This window comes from Hyaena hyaena, unplaced genomic scaffold (assembly GCF_003009895.1).
Source record: "Hyaena hyaena isolate Hyena2069 unplaced genomic scaffold, ASM300989v1 scaffold_210, whole genome shotgun sequence".
NCBI lineage: Eukaryota > Metazoa > Chordata > Mammalia > Carnivora > Hyaenidae > Hyaena > Hyaena hyaena.
The window spans coordinates 2,409,249-2,429,431 of NW_024080841.1; the positions used below are offsets into that span (position 1 = coordinate 2,409,249).

The 20,183-nt window shown below is 36.6% G+C and overlaps 1 protein-coding gene across 4 annotated transcripts in view; it reads right to left on the bottom strand.

Annotated features, from left to right (window-relative positions):
- Positions 1 to 20,183, bottom strand: part of ANKRD28 (ankyrin repeat domain 28) — a 206,487-nt gene that overhangs the window by 89,597 nt on the left and 96,707 nt on the right. For all 4 annotated transcript variants that reach the window (XM_039242213.1, XM_039242212.1, XM_039242214.1 and 1 more), the window contains one exon: positions 745 to 823. In XM_039242213.1, coding sequence (XP_039098144.1) covers positions 745 to 823 — 79 coding nt within the window. The remainder of the gene's footprint in view (positions 1 to 744; positions 824 to 20,183) is intronic.

Genomic DNA, 20,183 nt, shown 5'->3' on the forward strand with positions numbered 1-20,183 from the left:
CACAATCATACCATTTCTCAATACCTATACCTCCACTATCACACTTGGTCTGAGCCACATCACCTCCCTCTTGAAGAACTGCAATTGTCTCCTAGTTACTCTATGGTCAATCAAGCCTATGATGAATAGTCTATATAATGCCTGAGCTTATATACTGCTCATCTTACCCCATGATTCTGACCCACCTTTTTATTTTTCTATAGCAGTTACTATCTTCTAACATGCTATAACATTTACTTGTATGTATAGCCTGTTTTTCTTTCTTTTTTTTTTTTTAATTTTTTAAATGTTTTTATTTCTGAGAAAGAGAGAGAGAGAGAGAGAGAGAGAGAGAGAGAGCAAGCAGTGGAGGGTCAGAGAGAGATGGAGACACAGAATCTGAAGCAGTCTCCAGGCTCTGAGCTAGCTGTCAGCACAGAGTCTGACGTGGGGCTCGAACCCATGAACCACGAGACCATGACTTGAGCCAAAGTCAGACACCTAACCGACTAAGCCACCCAGGCGCCCTACCCTGTTTTTCTTATTGGAGTATACACTCCACAAGGGCAGTAATCTTTGTTTTGGTCTCTGACATACTCTACGCACTAGAATAGAACCTGGCCCGTGATAGAAGGTCAGCTGTAGAATGAACAAGCAAGTTTCAGCTTATGAAACAAATAAAAAGAAACAGTCACTAGGTTTGATAAATATTAATTATGACAAAAATAGGCATGATGTGCTCTTATTGTACAGAGCTTTACGTACCAGATAAAATAAGCAGTTCAATGATTTCTGCATCTCCAAGATAGGCAGCAGCATGCAGTGGAGTTCTCTTTTCATTGTCCTGTGAGAAGAAGGAAAGGTGGAACATAAGTGTTAATATTTAATATAAACTTGATTTCAGTATACTTTAAATGAAGAAAAACCATGAACTACCAACTTACTAGTTCCACAACCCTAGTCTAAGTCAGCAAGTCCCATTAACAAAATATTTCCTTCCTAGGGTAAGAAAGACCTGAAATAATATTTTGGCCTTAAAGAAATGGTTTTATAAAGTGCACCAAAAATAAAACCTAAGGTGACAGAGAAATAGCTTCCTAGGCTTTCTTTGAATAAAGATGCTGATATGCTGCAGATATACATAGGCAAATTTCTTTTACTTCATCCTATTTTTCCAATATATTTCCACAATTACAAAGTTTGGAATTGTTAATCTAACTAAATAAAACAAATCTTAACAAACCAAAAAGTTTACTTATCAAAATGTTTCCACAGTACCCCAAAATATTTCTCTGGGGATTTGAAATTATCCCTTAAAACAGTCTTAAGGTTTTTCTTAAAATTTCTGCCAATTTTCTTTGTGGCTCTAAAATATATTCCCATCTTTGTAAACACAAAATTATACAGTCTTCTATTTTGCACAGCAAAGGGAACCACTGACAAAAAAAACCAATCTACTAAATGAGAGATGATACTTGCAACTGATATATCCCATTAGAGGTTAATATCCAAAATATATCAAGAATCTATATGACAACACCAAAAAACCCAAACAATCCAATAAAAAAAAGGGCAGAGGACTTGAATAGATGTTTTTCCAAAGAAGACATACAGATGGCCAACAGATACATGAAAAGATGTTCAACATCACTAATCAGGGAACTGTAAATTAAAATCATAATGAGGTATCATTTTACACCTATCACAATGGCCAAAATCAAAACGACAAGAAATAACAAGTTTTGGCAAGAGTATGGAGAAAAGGGAACCCTTGTGCACTATTAGTGGGAATGCAAATTAGCGCAGCCACTGTGGAAAACAGTAAGAAAGTTCCTCAAAAAATTAAAAATAGAATTACCATATGATCCAGTAATTCCACTACTGGATATTTACCCAAAGGAAAAAAACCACTAATTCAAAACAACATATGCATCCCTATGTTTATTGCAGCATTACATACAATCATGGAAGCAACACAAGGGTCCATCCATTTAAAGACAAGAAAGATGGATAAAGAAAATGTGGTGTGCATGTATATATACACACATACATACATACACACCTACATACATACACGCACACACACACAATGGACTATTTGTGTACACACACACACACACACACACACACAATGGATTTACTCAGCCATTAAAAAAAGGATACAATCTTGCCATTTGCAATAACGCTAATTGAAGTAAGTTCCTCAAAGAAAGACAAATACCATATGAATTTATGAAACAGAACAAATGAACAAAGAAAAAAAGAGACAAAAGAAACCCACCACTCTAAAATACAAGGAACAAACTTGTGGTTGCCAGAGAGAAGATGGGTTGAGGGATGGGTAGAACAGCTCGGAGTACTCTTATCTTGATAAACACTGAGAAATGTATAAAACTGTTGAATCATTACATTGTACAGCTGAAACTAATAATGTATTTAATTATACTTTCATTTAAAAAAATACAGTCTTCCAAACCTTCCTTCAAGAAGAGACGGTACACCTAATGTAAGGCATCATGTACCTCCCCTGCTCAAACACCAATAATTCCCAGTTTGAGAAGCAAGACTATGGGGTAAAGTGACATTCAGGGATTTTTAATTCATGTTTCCCCTCAACTAAAGTTACAAGAGTGTTGTTGACTTGGTTGCATCTGAGAAAGCTATTTATTTAGACTTATTTTGAAATTTACACCCCAATTTTTGGATAGAGCTCTGTGATAGATTGTTAGTTGTTTTCCATTATTTATTTTCCCTTTTGTCCATAAGAATAAAGTTGTAGCTGGTTATTTACCCATGCAGTAAGAGAATATATTCCTACTTTGCCTTTAGGTTTTGTTACTTTAGTTAGGATCAGTATGATATGAGAGTTAGAAGTAAAGACACAACTTTCATATCATCTTTAACTTACCAGATAACCACTTTAGAGCTGGACTAATACTTTCCCATTTCCCATAGGCTGGAAGGCAGATGTAAAACTGAGCCAGCTTTTATTCTACAGAAGTTAGGTCAATATCCTACAAGACTGTTAAGCAACAAGATCTTGAATGATCTTATAGAACAGAGTTGCCCCACAAACCTGGACCATTAACTCCTATACTATTAAGAGAAAAAAATTTCCTATTTAATTTATTTGAGAGAAAACATGCATGTGAGGGAGAGAGGAAGAGAGACAAATAAAATCTTAAGCAGGCTCCATGCCCAGCACCGAGTTCAATGCAAGGCTTGATCCTACAAACCATGGGATCATGACCTGAGCTAAAATCACAAATCGGGAAGTTCAACTGAACCACCCAGGTGCCCCAATAAATTTCTCACTTAAAGAGATATTGAGGGGCGCCTGGGTGGCTTAGTCGGTTAAGCGTCCAACTTTAGCTTAGGTCATGATCTCGCAGTTCGTGGGTTCAGGCCCCGCGTCGGGCTCTGTGCTGACTGCCAGCTCAGAGCCTGGAGCCTATTTCGGAGTCTGTATCTCCCTCTCTCTCTGACCCTCCCCTGCTCACGCTGTCTCTCTCTCTCTCTCCTAGAAATAATAAAAATATTAAAAAAAAAAAAAAGATATTGAACTTTGGTGTCTCTTATCGTATTAGAATATTATAGCTTTCAAAATTTAGGAAAATGAAAAAGTTCATTTCACAATGCAATAATTTTCTGCTTTGGCAATACCCCAAATACTCTAAGAAAGAATAGTTGGACAATTGAGAATAAAATGGGAAAAAAGTTGCCAGTTAAAAGACAGATTAAAAAATAATAAATAAATAGATAAATAAATATTAATAGGCAACCCAAAAAAGGTTTAACAGTAACATATAAAAAGGTATTATAAAGATGTATGTAACATAATTATAACTGGTTCTTTATTGGCTTTTTCATATAATTTTAATATATTTGTGATACTGTTTTTTGTCATTTAGGTATTAACAGGTGCTTTAGTAACAGGAGGTTGGTACAGTGGCTATTAAAATTGTTTAGTAATAAGAGCTCATGTCTCTCTAACCACAATTAACTTCCACAAGATCATGATTTTTTATTCCAATATATACCTCACCAAACAGAATGCTATGCACAGAAATCACTGAAGATGTTGATAAAGCTAACTCAGAACCACTAAAATCTCAGACTTTATTCAAAGCTGAGTCCTAATTTAGTCATTTTAATAAAAGGATCCTTGGTTTAAGGTTTTTCAGTGTTAATCATTAACACAGCAAACTTCCCTAGAGTATTTAAATATGATCAGACTTACTCAAATTGAGAAACATTTCTATTACAAAGGATAAACCACACACACAGCACACAAAGTGATTCATTTATGTGTGAGAGATGTCTGGAATTCTATGACTCAATGCCTTGAATACTGTCAATGTATTTTATGACTCATGAACATAGTTTTCCTCTCTACAAATTAAACTGAAGGAGAAAAGGAACACAGTGGATAATTTTAAAAGAAAGAAATCTACACCTATCTTTATTATGGTTAAATATTGAAAATTACACAATATTTGAGATCCTCCTTTAGCAAAATTTATTAATATGAAAAAATGACTATCCCCTTGTACACACTAAATCTACTTCAAGGAATTTTTAGATAAAGATATTCCTATATATACGCAAACAAAATGATTAAGTACATTTATTGATTACTGTAGTAAGCAAAATGCTTGAAACAATTTAAATGCCCACCAACAGGGGAACAGTTATCTAAAATGAAATACAAGAAGCTCTTAACCAAGCTTCATTTAACTGACTCACATGATTAATCGATATTCCGTTTTCCAGTGTAACACTGATGAGGACTTTGGCATACCTTATATTTTGATTATTAGGCTACCACTAGTAAGCACCTTTATTCCCACTATTGGGGGGGGTCTATTAATCAAGGATGTGCTTGTTATCACAAATGTTTGTCCAAACTGCAATCACAACTATGTGATTTAAATATTATTTAAACTGATAAAATAGGAGTGGGAAAAGCAAATTCTTTCTATGATCACTAGACTGAATATAAAAAAAGCTGCTACTGAACTGGGTGTGGCTGAGAAATGAATCACAAGGCAAATAGTCAACAAATGGAGCAGTTTTGCCCTAAGTTTGATTCTTTTTTTTAATGTTTATTTATTTTGAGAGAGGGAAAGAAAGCATGGGGAGGCAAGGAGCAGAGAGAGAGAGGGAGAGAGAGAGAATCCCAAGCAAGCTCCATGCTGTCACTGTGGAGCCTGACCTGGGGCTCAATCCCAGAAACAGTGAGATCATGACCTGAGTTGAAATCCAGAGTTGGACACTTAACTGACTGAGCCACCCAGGCACCCCCTAAATTTGATTCTTAAGTGTCTAAATCCTCACATCACTTAAAGAAACCCAAAATGGGTTACAGATAATGCTCTGGGAGCAGGATCTATGCAAGGAAGGTAACAATGAACAGCAGACTCCACGCTGTCAACAAAAAGGCCACAGCTCAATTAGACAAAGATGGCTGTCAAATAAACGTTGTTACAATAAACTACCAGTTATGAAAGCTATCAGATGAGAGAACTAGCTGTACATCCATAAAATGAAATACTATGTAAGGGTTCTACATCCAATTTCATTGTGTAGATTTCCCCCCTCCACATGTCTAAGCAATGCTCCAACTCAGACAAGGGGATAGCCTCAGATCCCACAGGCTAAAGGTTCAGTTTTACAAGACCTCCTCCCGCACTTCAAACGCCAATACCAAGTTCAATTAGAATACATGTACTTCTTCTAACCAAATTGCTATTAATCAGAGGTTCCCCTGACACTCTCCTTGCTACAGTGCTTACAGGGTTCAGGAAACCAGTTTCTCACACTAGAATGCCAGTTCATTATAAGGACATTAGAGGATACGAATCAACAGCCAGATGGAAAAGAAACATAGTGTGAGATGCTGAACAAAAGAACTTTCATCCTGGTAGTATTTTGGGTCCAGCATGGTGGCAGGTATAAGCGTTTCTGGTTAACCAACCTGGAAGTTCTCTAAACTCCCTCCTTTGGGACCTTTATGGAGGTTTCCTTACGTAGATGTGGTGATTAAATCAACATCTGCTGGCATCTAAGTTTAATCTACTCCCCAGAGGCGGTGGTACAGGGGGATAAGGGGACTTATAATCCCCACCCTCAAATCACAAGGTTGGCTCCACTGGCAAGGAGACCCCATTCAAAGCTTTCCAAAAGTCACTTCCTTTACATAAAAAAGACATCTTTCATTGCTCTCTCACAGGAAATTCCAAGGGTTTTTTGGAGCTCACTGCCAGAAAGGAAGAGAGACCAAATATATACTTTTTATTATAAATCATAATATCACACTATACTCCCAATTTTTTTAATGTTTATTTATTTCTGAGAGAGAGAGAGAGCGAGCGCGCGTGAGCAGGGGAGGGTCAGAGAGAGAGGGAGATACAGAATCTGAAGCAAGCTCCCGGTTCTGAGCTAGCTGTCAGCACAGAGACTGACACGGGGCTCGAATCCACAAACCGTGAGACCATGACCTGAACAGAAGTTGGACGCTTAAGCAACTGAGCCACCTAGGCGCCCCTATACTCCCTATTTAAAATAACAAGCAGACCTCAATGTTCCTTATCAATGGAAAAGTCTAACACATAGTGTTAAATGAAAAAATGCAGGCTTAGAACAACTGTATGATAAAAGTTTCTACACCCATTTAGGCTTAAATATGCATAAAATATCTTTGAAGGATACTCAAGAAACTAATAAAGTGATGAATGGATGAACTGGAACTGGCAGGCTAGGGTTTAAAGTGTAAGAAAGAATTTTCACTATTTGTGGCTTTGGTACTGTTTGGAGTTATTACCATGTATGTGTTTCAAAAAGTAAAAAAATAAAAATAAAAATAAAAATAACATTTATACCATCTGAAAAGCTATTTTTTTAAAATCCTAAAAATATTTTACCATCCCAGGCATTTCACAAGTACCAGGTACCCGTTACAAAAACAATGTTTCTCAGGTATTAAGTCAGTTTTTTAAGAAACCTATGAATCTCAACGTAGTATTCTTAAAATAATCTCAACTAGAATTATTGAATACATATACTGGACACAAACAACAAGTATTAACTCATTTGATCACATAGATTTTGATCATATGTTTTGAAGTACACTTTTCTTACAGTTCTTATGTAAATACTCAGAAAAAATATTTTGTGCATATGATTAGGACAACCAAAGTTAACTGCCCACCTTCCCCAAATAAAAACAAACAAAAATAGCTATATCTCTTACAAGCTATTAGCCTTAAGGAAAATGACCTACAATAGATGGGTTAAGAAGATTAGGGATGGCTAACAATTTGGGGTTGGGTCACAGGAGTATGCTGGGCTGGTACATTATAGGAGAGTGGCTGGAACATGAAGGAGCTCTTACGGATATGCAGTAGTTCTGTATCTTAAACATGCTGGTAGTTAAACAAATCTACACATGTGACAAATGTCATATGATTATTCATAAAGACTATACCACTACTACCACATCCTTTCCTCCTCCAAATAAATGAATGCAAAAAAAAACTGGTGAAATCCAAGAGAGTCTGTACTCTAATTAGTTGTGTTGTGCCAATATCAGTTTCCTGGGTTTGAGGATGCACAGTATGATGTCACCACATTTGAAGAATCTGTCTGATGGAAAAAAAGGATCTCTCTGTGTCATTTCTGCAATTTCTGATGTTTCTATAATTTCTTTAAAATAAAGTTTTTAAAAAATATTCAAAAAATCCTGTATTATATTTTGGTTTCTATGTTGTGTTATAGTGAGCTCCAAAAGCAGTCTATAAAACATAGGCAAACAAGACTGGACAACCTAGGCAATGAGGCTGTGAGAAAGAAGGGAGCCACAGTGATCCCAAGCACAGGTTAGGAAAAGGGTTCTGTCTAAGGCGAAGTATCTTAAGTAAAATCTGGGAACTAAAACTGCACTTGTACATTCTCAATATTTTGTGTAGGCACTTTTAATGTAAAACAGATTTTAGGATCAGGTTGGAATAAGAGGAAACATATAGGGCAGGAAAATAGAAAAGTGAAAAGTTAGAAATGCTGAAGTGAAAGAAAGTGAAACAGAACATTTGTATAAGAAATACTTAAGAGTGGGTGAGAATTCACCCACTTACATGGATTCAACCATAACCTTCATAGCAAGGACTCAATTCTGAAATTCTGCCACTGTCCAAGAACTGAAAGTGTTTATGTATATTAACTGTAACTTCTTAAGAATAATATTTCTAGCAATCTCAACCATCAACACTTATCTAGTGCTTAAATGCCCTTTCTCTAGCACTGTACCCTGCAGGGTTAAGGAACTGAATTGTATTTCCTTATTTTACAGATAAAGAAATCAAGGCACAGAAAGGTTTAAGGAACTTATTCAAGATCATGTGGCAATGGCAGAATCAAGACTCAAACACAGGCAGTTGGGCTCCTAACTTAATACACAGCAATGCTCCACTACACATTTAACCATGGTCTGCTTAAAACTAATAATTCTCCTTCAAAACATTTTGTGGCCTGACTTCATTTTTCTTACCAATTTTTTATCATAATGTTCTTAGTGATTTTTTTTTTCTTAGAGAAAGCTTTTATTTGTACTATCATACTGAAACTCCCATGTTTAGTATTTAGGTATTCCAATGCTCAGTTTCTGGTCCACAGAACTCAGCTGAACTTACCTAAGACTTATCAGATACACTCTTGTCTTACCCATTCATAAATGAGTTATAATGCCTGGTTGTTCTCAAGACTGCACTCAAGGAAGCTCCATAGTGAACCTCAGCTTTGGGATATGGTTCTGTAGGGTGCTGGTGGACATCTGTAGCTGCTTCAAATAAAAGAACTCTAGCTTACTCTGGTACAGAAGTGGTGCTTTGTATATTTATAGCTATTTTGGAACAATCCTTAGATTGTGTTTTATTTTTATTTTTATTTTTTTAATTTTTAAAATTTTATTTTAGAGAGAGAAAGAGTGCAATCAGGGAGAGGGACAGAGAGAGAAAGAATCTTAAGCAGGTTCCACGATCATTGTGGAGCCTCATTCGAGGCTCAATCCCATGACCCTGGGATCATGACCTGAGCTGAAATCAGAGTTGGATGCTCAAATGACTGAGCCACCCAGGTACCCCCAATTGTGTTTTATTTTTAAATTCACTACTATCCTCCAACCTTATCCTCTCATCCTCAAATCATATTAGAGATCCAACTGGTTTACCTGGAAGCAGATCAAACTTGGAAGGCATTATCACACTCAATAAACCATTAGCTACCATGCTCAATCCCTGTAGTGGCTGTCATCACCACCTATCATCTCCACTCTACCTCCATAACCTGATATTCAAAAGCCACTAACCTATAGCTGGAACCACAACAGTTAATGTCTACTAACAGAATAAGTTAATGGCACATTTCCATCTTTCATCTTTGTTCCCTGTGCCTAGAATGTCTTTCCCCCGACCAAATCCCTCTATTCTTCACAGCCCAAGTTCTATCTCCTTTACCAAATCTTCAAGACCATGTGAGTACACTCAGGTCACTTTATCCTGTGTTTCCTATTATGACATTATCATCTGTACCACATAGCTGGCATTTTGGTTATTGTTTAATTTTGGGTTTATGTCATGGCTTCATTATTAGGTAATAAATATCTAGAGAAAACCAATTGTCTAATTTTATGTCCATATAGCACTTGGCTCAAAGTTATATACCTCATAGGCACTAGAGAGGTTTAAACAAATTAAAGTATTGGTGAAGAAAACTTGCTCTATCATGATATAGAATCATGATATTCTAATGTTTTATAGGTTGTAGATTTCTATAATTGATTTTAGGATTCTAGAACAAAGCACATTCTAGAACTGCCTCTAAGAGATGGCTATCCAAATTCCTGGGTACAGACAACTCTTCATAAATAAATTAAAAACCAGTTCTAAGATGTATGCTATGACTCTTTCCAAAGAAATACTTTGAAAACCTCTATGGAGCCTTAAAGTTTCAGATTATTACATGAAAAATCATTACCATTTAGCAGAGTAATGTAACTTGAAGTAAAAAATGTTTCAACTAAGTACAATATTATCTTCTGCTCCTATTGCCCTTATTAGTTACTATTTAATACAAGTATTAGATATTACTGGGTGTAACTGACAGAAATCTAAATTAAACCAGTTTAGGCAAAATGGATTTAGTAAGAGTGAATAAATAAAAGTTAAAAAAAAATTTTTTTAAAGGGGACGGGCCTGGGTGGCTCAGTTGGTTAAGCGCCCGACTTCGTCTCAGGTCATGATCTCATAGTTCGTGGGTTTGAGCCCTTCATCAGGCTCTATGCTGACAGCTCAGAGCCTGGAGCCTGCTTCGGATTCTGTGTCTCTCTCTCTGCTCCTCCCCCATTCGTGTTCTCTCTCTGTCTCCCAAAAATAAATAAAAGTTTTAAAAAAAGAGTGAAATCTCTTATGGAATTAGGTATCAAACAAGCAAAATTTAGGTAAGCAAGAGGCATGGCAAGGCAGCAAGAACAACTAGAATCAAGCACTTGACACATTCAAGACCATCGTTTGTCTCTTTTTCTATGTATCAGCTTTTTTATCCCTCTTCAACAACACTACTTTTCCTCATAGTACAAAACAAAGCCATCCAAACAGATCCTGAGATTTTACTCTGAGAACTTCAGTAGTCCAAAGAGAAGTCTTTTAATTCCAAAACCCTAAAATAGTATTCTGATTGCCTCTATTTTGGTTAGGTCCTCACTCATGTACCAATCAAGTGAGAACAGGCTGTATGTATAAAATACAGTATCAACATACTGTATCACAGTAATTATGTGGAATGGGAAGAGTTTCTCAGAAGATGAGGGCAACCCTACAGATATTTTGTAGTAGGCACAGCATAAAGCACTTGAAACAGTTGTTTTAGGGGCGCCTGGGTGGCTCAGTCAGTTAAGCATCCGACTTTGGCTCACGTCATATTCCCACAGTTCGTGGGTTCAAGCCCCGCATCAGGCTCCGTGCTGACAGCTAGCTCAGAGCCTGGAGTCTGTTTCAAATTCTGTGTCTCCCTCTCTCTCTGACCCTCCCCTGTTCATGCTGTCTCTCTCTCTCAGAAATAAATAAAAAAACATTAAAAAAAAAAAAAAGAAGAAACAGCTGCTTTATTTTGCAAAATTATTGTATTTAAAGATGAGGAAACTGCCTCCAAACTCATGTTCTCCATCAAAATGTGCTATTGACAACTGTAATTAACAACTACAATTAAATGTAAGCAGTCCATTCAATCCCTATCCATTCAAAACTGGACCAGTGTGGCTTCTTGAGTCTTAAAAGCGGCAAAACTGCTGCAAGTAAACTGCTCAGCAATTTGGGCTGGAGGTGGAGTTTCCTCACATCTGAAGCTGCAGGTGGAGTTTCCTCACACTTTAAGGAAGATGAAATCTAGCTTATTACTTCTAGAATGAGGACAGAACTATCACTAGCCTATAAATGACACATTTCTCTATTCCCTTTCTATAGTCACACAGAAAGGAAAAGGAATAGCTAAGGAATAATTAGGAAATAAAACATAATACCTTTCTTTTCATCCCTTTAGAAAAGCTGTATTAGCTAGGGATCAGGATTGTGCATGTATTTAAATACTAGAGACACTATATAAGTATGTATGTCTAAACTCCTAAACTTCTGAAAACTTAGCAAGAAAAATTTTACTAAACAATTCACCAACGGACATGTAATATAATTGGCTATATTTTATTTTTTTTAACATTTATTTATTTTTGAGTGAAAGAGCAAGACAGAGCATGAGTGGGGAAGGGGCCAGGGGACAGCACAGAATACAAAGCAGGCTCCAGGTTCTGAGCTGTCAGCACAGAGCCTGACGTGGGGCTCAAGATCATGACTTGAGCCAAAGTGAGATGCTTAACTAACTGAGCCACCCAGGCACCCCAGCTATATTTTAAGTAATATAAAAGAATTAGCTAATTCTGCTGGTTAAACTAAAAAAACAAAAACATTTCATCTCAAGTAACATATCTTACACACGGCAAGGGATTCTTCAAAAATCCTAATCTCTTCACTACAACAAAGGCAATCCAAACTTTAGGAAGTCCAAAGCAATACAATGGATGTTCAATAAATATTTCCTGGCTTGAATTTATCAAACTCATAGACAGATAAAAAGTAGTCAAATAGAAGCACAATTCAAATGTAAAGTAACTATGAAAGTTTAGTTTTTGAGAGTAACAATCACTTTGGATGACAGTAGACAAGGAGATTTTACATGACCCTCAATTATCTTTGTAACAGACCACTGTCATCAACATATTCTAGGGAAGGCGGGTGAGAGACAGGGAAGGGGAAAGAGGCAGGAAGAAGGAGAAAAGTTATTCTCTTAGTTCAATACTGTATTAATGGGATTTTTAAAGCAGCACTATCTTTCAGGACACAAAATGAATGTTTACAATTAGTTCTTTAATTGTATCCTATGTAGCTTTCCAAGTACAGAAAAAAAAAATTAAAAATGGTTTATGGGGTGTCTGGGTGGTTCTGTCAGTTAGGTGTCCTACCCCTGCTTTTGGCTTAGGTCATGATCTCACAGATCTCAGAGCGCAGAGACTGCTTGGGATTCTCTCTCCCTCTCTCTGTGCCCCTCCCCCAGTCACACTCTCTCAAAAAAATAAAATTTTTAAAAAATGGTTTAAGAATAAATAAGATTTACTCTTATATAAGATAGGGACAAAATTGGTTGATTTAGCAACTCGAAGACCTCATCCAGGTCTAAGAAATTCTACCTTTCTACTTTGCCAACCACAACTACATAACCAATGTATAGGCTCATCCAAGCTAGTTCATCCCAAACAGCAGCCAGCAGCAGGAAAAAAAAGCCATCTCTTCCTCCCTCATGTTCTTATTTTTTATATTAATTTTTTTTTTTAAGTTCACACAATTGTTGGAGCACCTGGGTAGCTCAGTTGGTTACGCATCCAGCTTCGGCTCAGGTCATGATCTCTGTGCCGACAGCTCAGAGCCCGAAGCCTGCTTCAGTATTTGTGTCTCCCTCCCTCTGCTGCTCCCCAACTCACACTGTGTCTCTCTTTCTCAAAAACAAAAACGATGGGGTACCCAGATGGCTCAGTCAGTTAAGTGTCTGACTTCAGCTCAGGTCATGATCTTGTGATCCATGAGTTTGGGCCCTGCCGTCAGGCTCTCTGCTGACAGCTAGGAACCTGGAGCCAGCTTCGGATTCTATGTCTCCCTTTCTCTCTGCCCCTCCATCCCTCCCTCCCTCCCTATCTCTGTCTCTCTCTCTGTCTCAAAAATAAACATTTAAAAAGTTTTTAAATAAACATGAAAAAAACTTTTTTAAAAAAGAGACCATTGTTTTAGATTCACAGCAAAATGAAGGTAGAGATCTACAATATACTCCCTACCTCCAGGTTTGCACAGCATCCACCATTATCAACAGCCCCTAATCGAGTGATACATTTGTTACAAGTGATGAACCTACACTGGCACATCATAATCATCCAAAGTTTATCTTGGGTTTCATTCTTGATGTAAATTCTATGGGTTTGGACAAATGCATTATGACATTTATCCATCATATGATCAGAGTACTTTCACTGCCCTAAAAAATCTTCTGCCCTGTTCATTCATCTCCATTCCCCAGCAACCCTTCATGTTTATACTATCTCCACAGCTTGATACTTTGCTGTTAGGTTCACACACATTAAGGTTTGTTAAAGTCTTTCTGAAGAAATTATGCTTTTATTATTATAAGACCTTTTTTTTATCCCTGATAACTTTCCTTGCTCTGAAGTCTGCTCTGTCTAAAGTACACATAGCTACTCCTGCCTTCTTTTGGTTAGCATATTTTTCATCATCCATTTACTTGTAATCTATATATTTCTTTTCATTTAAAGAGAGTTTCTCAGAAACAACATATAATTAATTGGGTCTTGTTTTATGATCCGCTATGACAATTTCTGCCTTTTAACTGGTGCATCTAGATCATTATTGATATAGGTGGATTAATATCTATTATATTTGTTACTTTTTTGTTTGTTTCCCTCATTTTTTGTTCCTATTTTTATCTTTCACTCTTCTCCTACATTTTGTGGTTTTAACTGGGCCTGTAGCATAACTCTATTTTCTCTCTATTCTCAGTATATTGGCTATACTTTAAAAATAATTTTTTTAATGGTTGCCCTAGAGTTTGCAGTATAAATTCACAACTAATCTGAATCTATTTTCAAATATCACTATACCAATTAATGGGCTGTATGTCTTACTAATTAACAAACTAATCCTAATTCTCCCTCCTGTCCCTTGTATCATTGCTGTTATCCATTTCACTTATATGGAACTATAAAAAAGCACATATGAAAAATATACCTGTGTATATATGTATATACATACACATTATATATACATAATATATATTCACATAAGCACACATAAAATATTGTTAAACAAGCTTATATATTAGATTAAAAATTGGAAAGCTATTTTCATTTTACTTTGACATACTCCTTCAATGCTCTTTCTTATGTAGATCTGAGTTTCTGATCTGTGTTATTTTCCTTCTGTATAAAAACTTCATTTAATGTTTCTTACAAGGCAGGTCTACAAACTTCCTTAATTTTTATTTGCTTGAGAAAGCCTTTAGACTCCTTTACCTTTTTATTTCACTTATGTATTCATTCATTCATTCATTTATGAGAGAGAAGGAAAAAGAGAGCGAGAGAGAGAGTGCGCAGGGGGAGGGGCAGAGAAACAGCAAGACATGGAATCCCAAGCAGGCTCCACACTGTCAGTACAGAGCCTGACACGGGGCTCAAACCCGCAAACCAGGAGATCATGACCTGAGCCAAAATCAAGAGTCAAAGCCTTAACTGACTGAGCCATCCAAGCAGCCTTCTCCTTTACCTTTTTTAAATATTTCACTCCACTCTCTTCTTCCTCGCATGGTTTCTGAGAAGTTGAATAGAATTCTTACCTTCGCTCTTTATAGGTAAGGTAAACATCTTTGATTTTCTACAATTTACAAAATGATACACCTAGATGTTTTTTGTTGTAGCTATTTATATTTATCTTGCTTAGTATTCTCTGAGCTTCTTGGATACGTAGGTTAGTGTCTTTAGTTTGGGAAAATTCTTAGTTATGATTGTTTAAAATGTTTCTTCTACTCCTTTCTCTTCCCTCACCTTTTGGCATTCTCATTACAAGTATGTTACACCTTTTGTAGTTGTCTCATAGATATTCTGTTATTTTACGTCTTTATTTTCTTTGCTTCCTCAGTTTATGAGGATTCTATTGTTATGTCTTCTAGCTCAGAGATTTTTCTTCAGCTATGTCCAGTCTATTAAGAAGTTCATCAAAAACATTTTTTAAAATCTTTTACTGTGTTTTTGATCTCTAGCATTTCCTTTTGGTTCTTTCTTAGGATTTCCATCTCTTTTCAAACTGTGCTTTTTGCCTTTTATACATCTCCTAATTTTTTCTTGACAACCAGACATGATATATTCGGTAAAGAGATCCACTGTAAATAGGCCTTTCGTAATTAATATGTTGTGAGGTGTGAGGGGAGGGGAAGTGTCTTGTGATTAGGTCTTTTTTTTTTTAGTGAGCTTATGCCTCTGGTCTGTGAACTTCTCAAGTGTTTCCCAGGCTACCCTCTCCCACCTCCAGGTGGAAGAGAATGGCTAGAGGGGGCTGGAGTTGGATATTTCCTTTCCCCCAGGGTCAGTCAGACTCTAGTTAATTAGTCTCCCCTGGAAGGCAGGTCTTTTTAAGAACAGAGTGTTCTGGGGGCACCTGCATGGCTCAGTCAGTTGAGCATCTGACTTAGCTCAGTGAGTTCAAGCCCCACAGCAGGCTTGTTGCTATGAGCACAGAGCCCACTACAGATGCTCTGTCCCTCTCTTTTGCCCCTCCCTGGCTTGCACTCTTTCAAAAATAAATAAAACAGGGGGCGCCTGGGTGGCTTAGTCGGTTAAGCGTCCGACTTTCGCTTAGGTCATGATCTCGCGGTTCGTGGGTTCGAGCCCCGCGTCGGGCTCTGTGCTGACTGCCAGCTCAGAGACTGGAGCCTGTTTCAGAGTCTGTCTCCCTCTCTCTCTGACCCTCCCCTGCTCATGCGCGCGCTCTCGCTCGCTCTCTCGCTCTCTCTCTCCTAGAAAAAAAAATATTTAAAAAAAAAAAACCCAAAATAAATAAAACATTTAAAAAAAAGAATGGAATGCTCTGTCACATTTCAATATGCTCCCCCGACCCTGGCCCCTGCTAGAAGCACAAGAGTTTTCTTTGATATTTACTATGAGAACCTCATCCAGCTCCTGGAGGTAAACCTTACAATACTGTGGTGGCCTGTGCTGGATCCCTGTTGTTTTTAACGCTCAGAGTTGTCCATATTGAACCTTCAGCAATTTGTCAATTAAAGCTCAGTTTTTCCTTCCCCAACACTGATTCCTGAGCAGTTTCTACTCATGAGTCTCTGCTCTTCAAGCCTCAACTTTCTATGTTCGCTTTTGTCCATCCAATCTTGGGGGCAGTGGTTTACCCAGGGTCGCAAGAAGGGCTGTTACGGACCCAAGAAGAGCTGTTAAATTTTCAGTCTGTTCAGCTTTGTATTTGTTAGGGCAGAGTGGTGACTTTCAAGTTTCTTACATATGGAACTAGAAACTGGAAGTGTCCTTTAGGTCTATTTTTAATCAATGAGCAAACTGCTACAAAGGCACCCATAAAACTTTTCACTTCTCATTGTCCAGTCTTGTGTCATCTGCTGTGCCTAAGTCAACCACTTGATTATGACACCCTGGAGGTGGGAAGGGGACCACTTTCCAGTGAGATGGGGATCAAATGCCCAAAGAAAATCAGAGCTCTGCGCATTGGAGGAAAATAGGAAATAAATGGGCACTAGGAAAATAGCCAAAGTTTCTGCCACTTTGTGATTTTTATGTAGCCTTTGATGTGTATAAGGAAAGTACCAGAACAAGACAGACCTAGAGAAAATATTCACATCAATGTTGTTACTACCCACTGAAATGAAAAAGGGAATCATTAACTTCATTCTAAGCTAAATCTACTGAAACCTTCTCTTGTCGGCCCTCACCCCAAATTGCTGTGAAATAACCCAGGCTTACCTGATAAAATTTATAAACCAAATATAATAGTTTACAGAGTTGTCAAAGTAATATATTAGGGACAGAAATAGCCTTAGAGAGCAAGTTCAATCACCTCATTTTACAAATGAGAAGAGCAGGGCTCAGAGAGGCTAAACTACTGAAAGTCTAGTTTGCCTAATTTATAGATCAAGGTCCCTCTTGCTGTTTACATTCTGGACCACTTCACTTCCTTAGAGTTTAAATAAGTTAACAGAAACAGTGATATAGCAATCAATCATTCTTCATGTGCATGTGTTTATCTCTAAATAGCTGAATGTATATTAGATTCTGGAAAGAATGTATTTTTAATCATACAAGTAACAAAGGATTCCTTGCCCTTATAGAACTGTAGAAGTATGGTCCCACTCTAGAAAATTTTTCCACAATACGGCAATCTTATTTTTTTTTTTTTTTTTTTACAGCTCTCTATTGGATTTAGTTACAAGTAGGTGATACTTACAAAGTACAAACCCTGGGAAAAAGAGTGAGAGATTTTCATTTCTTAGAAATGAATCACAGAACACAGGTGAACCTACCATAAGACAAACATTTTAGCATAAAAATACCACATTCTTGTCTATATGACTATACATGTAACTGAAATATTTACATATTTAAACCAATTACTAACACTTTCCGTTTATGGCAAGTAAGCAAGGAAGATACATATAACATATAGCTTCACTACTCCCACTTCTTGATCAAACTTTCTTAAAAACTAAACCAGTGCCTTAGAGTGACAGGACAATTCACTCCATTTATAAACAAATACTTGAACAGAGGCTAACCAAACATGTCCTCACTCAACTTTAAGTATTAATCTGTAGCAGAAAGTAACATTTTATACAGTAAAAACTTGAGAAAAATAAATCTTGATTGTCATAAATATATGCACATACAATATCTATAGCCATATTTAACTGTTAAATTAAGCATATATTCCATATAATAAAGGTAATATGAATATGCAACATGAACAAATTACACATTTTATAACCTTAAATCTTAATTTAGAGTAGAACTTTCAGTTTCAGTTTCAGATTATGCAGCTACTATCAGAAGGGGAAAAAAATCTTGAACTTGAAATATACCAGTTAAATCACTAGGTATACTAGAAAGATTTGCTCTCCCTTCTAAAACGCTATGTGTAAGCTCCACTACAGTGGGGACATACAAACATGGCTATTTGTGGTTGGGAGATACCAATGAGATCAATGTGGAACCGTAAATATACAACATACAGAAATCTTTTCTGGGGGGTGGGAAACAAAATGATCTTATTAAATTTTGAAAATGTTTTAAAATTAAGTCTGTGTGGGGACTTCTTATAATTTTATATATTCTTCTTTAAGTGATTTATATAATTTATATGTTCCTTTTTATTTAGCAGCTGAATTAAAAGCAGGTTTGTCCCTCTTAGTTACATATCAAACAAGAGTTTTCAATACCTTTAAAAAAAACTTCCTTTTGGGGCGCCTGGGTGGCTCAGTTGGTTGAGCGTCCAACTTCAGCTCAGGTCATGACCTCATGGTTCGTGGGTTCGAGCCCCACATCAGGCTCTGTGCTGACAGCTAACTCAGAGCCTGGAGCCTATTTCAGATTCTGTGTCTCCCTCTCTCTCTGATCCTCCCCTGCTCATGCTGTCTCTCTCTCTCAGAAATAAATAAAACATTAAAAAAAATTTCCTTTTATCCAGGCAGATATCTGTATTTAATAAAATACCAAATTGGGACAACATCAAAGGTCTTAACATTTGTGTCACCGGAGCTCCAGCAAAGAGAAAGAAACTGCTGCAGAAAAAATATTTTGAAGAAATAATGGCTGGGAATTTCCCAATTTTGGTAAAAGACATAAATGTATAGGTTCAAGAAGCTTAGTGAGCCACAAGAAGGAAAAACACAAAGAAAATCATGCCAAGGCACATAAACTGTAAAGATACAGATAAAGACAAAAATCATTTTTCTTAGACTGCATTAAAGACAAGTTACATATGAAAGAAAGATTCAAAAGATTGTGGATTTCTCATCGGAAACCATGGAGGTCAGAAGATTCAAAAACAAAAACAAAACACTCCGTGAAAGAATTATGGATCACATGAAAGCATCCTTTAGAAATGAAGCCAGAATAAAAACATTTCTCAGATGAAGAGAAACTAAATAAAAATCATTTCCAGCAATCTTGGTCTAAAAGAAATGCCAAAGGAAGGTCCTCAAGCTGAATGGACATGATACCAGAGGGAAACCTAGAGCTTCAAGTATGAAGGAAGCACAATTTATTGAAAGCAAAATTTTAATGTTTTCTGGGAAGGAGTTCAATGTATTATAATGTATTGTCATATATCACACAGCAACTCAAACATAAAGTGGGGACAGTAAAAGCTTTTGGGTTTTTTAAAACTTGAAGTGGTAAAATATTAACTCTATGTAGACTGTGAAAAGATATATCATAATCCTTAGATCAACTATCAAAGAAAATTACATACAGAGGTATGGTAAAAATGCCAGTGAAGAACATAAAAATATGTCTAGATAAATCCAAAGACTCCAAAAGAATGAAGAAGAGAAGAGAAACAAAAACTACAAGGCACAAATAAAAACAGCAGAGCTAAATCCAGCCAAAATAATAAACACATTAAATGTAAAGATCTAAACACACCAATTAAATGACATGGATTATCATTTTGAATATAAAAACAAAACCTAATTATATACTATCTACAGGAAACCATTTTAAATGTAATGACAAAGATATGCTTGAAGTTAAAATGTTACAAGATATACCATGTAAACAGTAACATAAAGACTGCTAGCGTGGCTATGTCAATAATATCAGTAAGAATGCAGAACAAAAGAAATTACCAGAGATGAAGAAGGACATTACATAACTATAAAAAGGCCAATTTATCTAAAAGACACCACAATCTTAACATATATATTTAATAACAAAGCTTCAAAGTATATAGAAGCAAAAACTGATAAAAATGATGGGAGAGAAAGACAATCCACAATTATAAGAAACCTCACCATGTCCCTCCCAATAACCA